General features: G+C 44.4%; 1 protein-coding gene across 1 annotated transcript; it reads left to right on the top strand.

Annotated features, from left to right (window-relative positions):
• The first annotated feature begins 4,291 nt into the window (after window positions 1-4,291).
• Window positions 4,292-5,979, top strand: LOC147980174 (protein FAR1-RELATED SEQUENCE 5-like). The gene is made up of 5 exons (XM_087515500.1): window positions 4,292-4,594; window positions 4,708-4,905; window positions 5,023-5,218; window positions 5,327-5,584; window positions 5,786-5,979. Exons 1-5 carry the CDS (start codon window positions 4,292-4,294, stop codon window positions 5,977-5,979), a joined length of 1,149 nt encoding a protein of 382 aa, XP_087371626.1.
• The last annotated feature ends 694 nt before the right edge of the window (window positions 5,980-6,673 follow it).

Genomic DNA, 6,673 nt, shown 5'->3' with positions numbered 1-6,673 from the left:
TGATCGGTCGGGCCGTGGAGACGTACGACTACATCAACCAAACGCTTCCGTTGTCGATCTATAAGGGTACATAGATCACACTCTCCCCTCTCGTTGCTATGCATCATCATGATCTTGCGTGTGCGTAGGAATTTTTTTGAAATTACTACATTCCCTAATAGTGGTATCAGAGCCTAGGTTTTATATGTTGATGTTATATGCACGAGTAGAACACAAGTGAGTTGTGGGCGATATAAGTCATACTGCTTACCAGCTTGTCATACTTTGGTTCTGCGGTATTGTTGGACGAAGCGGCCCGGACCGACATTACGCGTATGCTTATGCGAGACCGGTTCTCCCGACGTGCTTTGCACATAGGTGGCTTGCGGGTGACAGTTTCTCCAACTTTAGTTGAACCGAGGGTGGCTACGCCCGGTCCTTGCGAAGGTTAAAACAGCACCAACTTGACAAACTATCGTTGTGGTTTTGATGCGTAGGTAAGATTGGTTCTTGCTTAAGCCCGTAGCAGCCACGTAAAACTTGCAACAACAAAGTAGAGGACGTCTAACTTGTTTTTGCAGGGCATGTTGTGATGTGATATGGTCAAGACATGATGCTAAATTTTATTGTATGAGATGATCATGTTTTGTAACCGAGTTATCGGCAACTGGCAGGAGCCATATGGTTGTCACTTTATTGTATGCAATGCAATCGCGCTGTAATGCTTTACTTTATCACTAAGCGGTAGCGATAGTCGTGGAAGCATAAGATTGGCGAGACGACAACGATGCTACGATGGAGATCAAGGTGCCGCGCCGGTGATGATGGTGATCACGACGGTGCTTCGAAGATGGAGATCACAAGCACAAGATGATGATGGCCATATCATATCACTTATATTGATTGCATGTGATGTTTATCTTTTATGCATCTTATCTTGCTTTGATTGACGGTAGCATTATAAGATGATCTCTCACTAATTATCAAGAAGTGTTCTCCCTGAGTATGCACCGTTGCAAAAGTTCTTCGTACTGAGACACCACGTGATGATCGGGTGTGATAGGCTCTACGTTCAAATACAACGGGTGCAAAACAGTTGCACACGCGGAATACTCAGGTTATACTTGACGAGCCAAGCATATACAGATATGGTCTCGGAACACGGAGACCGAAAGGTTGAGCGTGAATCATATAGTAGATATGATCAACATAGTGATGTTCACCAATGAAACTACTCCATCTCACGTGATGATCGGACATGGTTTAGTTGATTTGGATCACGTAATCACTTAGAGGATTAGAGGGATGTCTATCTAAGTGGGAGTTCTTTAAGTAAATTAATTGAACCTAAATTTATCATGAAACTTAGTACCTGATAGTATCTTGCTTGTTTATGCTTGATTGTAGATAGATGGCTCGTGCTGTTGTTCCGTTGAATTTTAATGCGTTCCTTGAGAAAGCAAAGTTGAAAGATGATGGTAGCAATTACACAGACTGGGTCCGTAACTTGAGGATTATCCTCATTGCTGCACAGAAGAATTACGTCCTGGAAGCACCGCTGGGTGCCAGGCCTGCTGCTGGAGCGACACCAGATGTTATGAACGTCTGGCAGAGCAAAGCTGATGACTACTCGATAGTTCAGTGTGCCATGCTTTACGGCTTAGAATCGGGACTTCAACGACGTTTTGAACGTCATGGAGCATATGAGATGTTCCAGGAGTTGAAGTTAATATTTCAAGCAAATGCCCGGATTGAGAGATATGAAGTCTCCAATAAGTTCTATAGCTGCAAGATGGAGGAGAACAGTTCTGTCAGTGAGCATATACTCAAAATGTCTGGGTATAATAATCACTTGATTCAATTGGGAGTTAATCTTCTAGATGATTGCGTCATCGACAAAATTCTCCAATCACTGCCACCAAGCTACAAGAGCTTCGTTATGAACTATAATATGCAAGGGATGAATAAGACTATTCCTGAGCTCTTCGCAATGCTGAAAGCTACGGAGGTAGAAATCAAGAAGGAGCATCAAGTGTTGATGGTCAACAAGACCACTAGTTTCAAGAAAAAGGGCAAAGGGAAAAAGAAGGGGAACTTCAAAAAGAACGGCAAGCAAGTTGCTACTCAAGAGAAGAAACCCAAACCTGGACCTAAGCCTGAAACTGAGTGCTTCTACTGCAAGCAGACTGGTCACTGGAAGCGGAACTGCCCCAAGTATTTGGCGGATAAGAAGGATGGCAAGGTGAACAAAGGTATATGTGATAGAGAGTTTAGGACGACAGAGAGTTCCGTCAGCACGACAGGGAGTTCCGTTAGCACGATGGTGTGGTGACGGGTTGATGATGTGATCCGCGCAGGGCTTCGCCTAAGCACTACGACAATATGACCGAGGTGGTAAACTGTAGAGGGGGCACCGCACACGGCTAAGACAATTGATCTTCTATGTTCTAGGGTTCCCCCTGCCTCCGTATATAAAGGAGGAGAGGGGGAGGCCGGCCGGCCCCTGTAGGGCGCGCCAGGAGAGAGGAGTCCTACTAGGACTCCAAGTCCTAGTAGGATTCCACTTGGTGGAAGGGTAAGAAGGAAGGGAGAGGGAGAGGGAGAAGGAAAGGGGGGCCGCGCCCCCTCCCCTAGTCCTATTTGGACTCCCCATGGGGGGTGCCACCTCATGGTGGCCCGCTCTCTCTCTCTCTCTCTCTCTCTCTCTCTCCCCTAAGGCCCATGTTGGCCCATTACTTCCCCGGGGGGTTCCGGTAACCCCTCCGGCACTTCATTTTACCCGGTACCTCTCAGAACTCTTGCGGTGTCCGAATAACATTGCCAATATATCATTCTTTATGTCTCGACCATTTCGAGACTACTCGTCATGTCCCTGATCACATCCGGGACTCTCAACAAACTTCGGTCATCAAAAACACATAACTCATAATACAAATCGTCATCAAACGTTAAGCGTGCTGACCCTGCGGGTTCGAGAACTATGTAGACAAGACCGAGACACATCTCCGGTCAATAACCAATAGCAGAATCTGGATGCTCATATTGGCTCCGACATATTCTACGAAGATCTTTATTGGTGAAACCACATAACAACATACGTTATTCCCTTTATCATCGGCATGTTACTTGCCCGAGATTCGATCGTCGGTATCTTCATACCTAGTTCAATCCCGTTACTGGCAAGTCTCTTTACTCGTTCCGTAATGCACCATCCCGTAACTAACTCATTAGTCACATTGCTTGCAAGGCTCATAGTGATGTGCATTACTGAGAGGGCCCAGAGATACCTCTCCGATACACGGAGTGACAAATCCTAATCTTGATCTATGCCAACTCTACAAACACCATTGGAGACACCTGTAGATCATCTTTATAATCACCCAGTTACGTTGTGACGTTTGATATCACACAAGGCGTTCCTCCGGTATTCAGGAGTTGCATAATCTCATAGTCAGAGGAAACATGTATAAGTCATGATGAAAGCAGTAGCAATAAAACTAAACGATCATTATGCTAAGCTAACGGATGGGTCTTGTCCATCACATCATTCTCTAATGATGTGATCCCATTCATCAAATAACAACACATGTCTATGGTTAGGAAACTTAACCATCTTTGATTAACGAGCTAGTCTAGTAGAGGCATACTAGGGACACGATGTTTTGTCTATGTATTCACACATGTACTAAGTTTCCGATTAATACAATTATAGCATGTATAATAAACATTTATCATGATATAAGGAAATATAAATAACAACTTTATTATTGCCTCTAGGGCATATTTCCTTCACTCCTCCCCTCCTCGTTTATATACGGGGGCAGGGGGCACCCCAAAGCACGACAGTTGTTCTCTTAGCCATGTGCGGTGCCCCCCTCCACAGTTTATTCCTCCGGTCATAGCATCGTAGTGCTTAGGCGAAGCCCTGCATGAATCACATCACCATCACCATGCTGTCGTGCTGATGAAACTCTCCCTCGACTCTCTGCTGGATCAAGAGTTCGAGGGATGTCATCGAGCTAAATGTGTGCTAAACTCGGAGGTGTCGTATGTTTGGTACTAGATCGGTGGGATTGTCAAGACGTTCGACTACATCAACCGCGTTAACCTAACGCTTCCGCTTTCGGTCTACGAGGGTACATGGACACACTCTCCCCCTCTCGTTGCTATGCATCTCCTAGATAGATCTTGCGTGATCGTAGGAATTTTTTTGAAATTGCATGCAACATTCCCCAACAAGAGCAAGTTTATAAACATGGAGTGCCACAAGAGTAGGCTTAGACCGAAGACTCGTTACGACTGCGGTGCACATATGGTGGTGAAGCTGGACAAAGAATGTGGTGTTTGGTTCGTCACGTCATTCGTGGATGATCACAACCACATGATGGCTCGGCCCGACGAGGTTTGTTTTTTGTGGTCACACGAACGAATTGGAGATGGCAAGAGGGCAGAGATATTGGCGATGGAAGCGGCCGGGATAAGGAAGCATATAATAATGGACAACTTCATCAGCAGGTACAGTTCGTACGATAAATGTGGGCTTATCAGGCAGGACATTTACAATTTGTGCTGTCGAGAGAAAATGAAGCTCATTGCAAAGGGCGATGCTGAGACGGTAGTTGGAATTATGAGGAGCAGGAAGGAGAAGGCCCCTGAGTTTTTTTTGAGTATGTTCTTGATAAGGAAGGGCGACTGAAGAGTATGTTCTGGTGCGATGCACAATCGCAGAGGGACTATCAGGACTACGGAGATGTGGTCGTGTTTGACAGCACCTATAAGATGAACAGATATGGTATGCCCTTCATCCCCTTTGTCGAAGTTAACAACCACCGTTGCACCACAGTGTTTGGTTGTGCCATTGTTTCTAATGAGACCGAAGGGACATACGTGTGGCTGATGCAGACATTTATGAAGGCAAACTGTAAGGTGAAGCCAAAATCAATAATCATAGACGGTGACGCTGCAATGATTCGGGCTATTCGGACTATCCTTTTAGATATGTTCCATCATCTTTGCTCATGGCATATCGAGAAAAATATGCAGAGGCACCTACATTACAAGTCACTGGATGAGTTCAGATCGCTCTTGTACTATGCCACCTCTCAAGCCAACTTTGAGCAGAGATGGACCGCTTTATATAATAAATGGAAGACAGATAGAACTGAAGAGTGGCTTAACAGGATGTACAGGAAGAGGAGTCTTTGGGAAGCTTCATATCTTTCTGATGGTTTTTTCCTTGGTATGTGAAGTAACCAGAGGAGCGAAAGCCTCAACACCTGCCTTCACCTTCACCTGGACTACGGTATGACAATAGTTGATTTGGTAGTGCATTATGAGAACTATATAGTTTGCCTCCGTGAGAACGAGGCGTACGATGACTGCGAGGCACACCAGAAAGAACCACCGTCGGTTACTGAATATAAGGCCCTTGAGGAGCATGCTGCCAAAGTATTCACACCTGCTAATTTCTACATCCTGCAAGATGATTTGCATAAGATGGGTCAGCTAGAGATATTTGAGACGCTCGTGGGAATTGAGTGTCAGACATTTATGGTGACACGGAAGGATAATCACAAGTTCAGGTACAATGTTGTTTATGAACCAGGTAACTCAGAAGAAACTATAACATGCAATTGTCTTATGATGGTTCGAAAAGGGCTGCCATGCAAACGCATTCTCTTTGTTCTCCATCATCTGAGCATAACTGAAATACCAAAGTGTAGTGTCCTTCATCGGTTGTCCAAAAATGTGAGAGATGGGTTGCCTGTGCAGCGTAAGAGTGATATGTTTGGATGGGGTTGGTCAGGGCCATTACAGAGAGAACGGTATAGTCAAATAACCATAAAAACCGCAGAAGCTGCTCAAGTTGCAGCAAATGATACCTTCTTGTTCGACGAGTTGATGAAGTGTCTGGACAACATAATAGCGCAGAAAAATATTTCAAAGGAGGAACTTATAGGAAGTAGAAGGTATGCTATGCTTATGAAGGAGGCAAGTTAGGCGCAACAAGTTGAACCTGGTATTGGTGATCCTGAGAAAGTTTCGATGAAGGGTGCACCTAAGAAGGGGCGGTCAAAGGGGGACCCTGACATTACGAAGAATGGTAGGCCAAAAGATTTTAGAGAGAAGAGAAGTGGTCCTTTGTGCAGTCTGTGTAGTCTCCCAGGTCATAACAAGGCTACATGTCGTCTGAACGAGAAGTGAGCTGCTACCTTCTTATTTTTTATCTTGCTAATTTGATTTCACCGACTATATTTTCTCACCCATTTCTTTATATTTTGTTCTGGAATTAGGCGTAGAGAAGCAACTTGGTTTGTTGGAAGAAGAAAAGTGGTTGCACGAGTCATGTCTGAATAATCTATGTTGTTTTTTATTCGTATGTGTGTGCCAGAAAACTTAATAAGTGATTTGTTTATGTTTGATGAAAATATTTATGTGAACATATATGATATGTCACATCATATCACTACAAAAAAATACACTCCCATGATGGTACGTGTTTGTCAGAGTAGGTCACGTTTTCTGTCATGCATGTACATCCATGACGATTTTATGACAAAATCAAGATAGTCATACATGTGTTGTTGTAGAAGTGTTCTATGACATTACCAAAATTATCATCACGTAAGTGTCCACTTCCATGACGATAAATGGTGCGTCATGAAAGTGCTTTCGTCAAGGGTAACCGACACGT

This window comes from Triticum urartu, chromosome 3A, assembly GCF_056163025.1.
Source record: "Triticum urartu cultivar PI428250 chromosome 3A, HENAU_Tu73, whole genome shotgun sequence".
In the NCBI taxonomy this organism is placed as follows: Eukaryota; Viridiplantae; Streptophyta; class Magnoliopsida; order Poales; family Poaceae; genus Triticum; species Triticum urartu.
The sequence above is the reverse complement of the archived record's forward strand: the minus strand, read 5'-3'. Positions and strand labels throughout refer to the sequence as shown.

Coding starts and splice junctions, on each gene's coding strand:
- LOC147980174 (XM_087515500.1), top strand. CDS start 4,292: ATGGTGGTGAAGCTGGACAAAGAATGTGGTGTTTGGTTCGTCACGTCA. Junction 4,595..4,707: donor CAAAGGGCGATGCTGAGACG/GTAGTTGGAATT, acceptor GCACAATCGCAG/AGGGACTATCAGGACTACGG. Junction 5,219..5,326: donor TTCTGATGGTTTTTTCCTTG/GTATGTGAAGTA, acceptor AGAACTATATAG/TTTGCCTCCGTGAGAACGAG.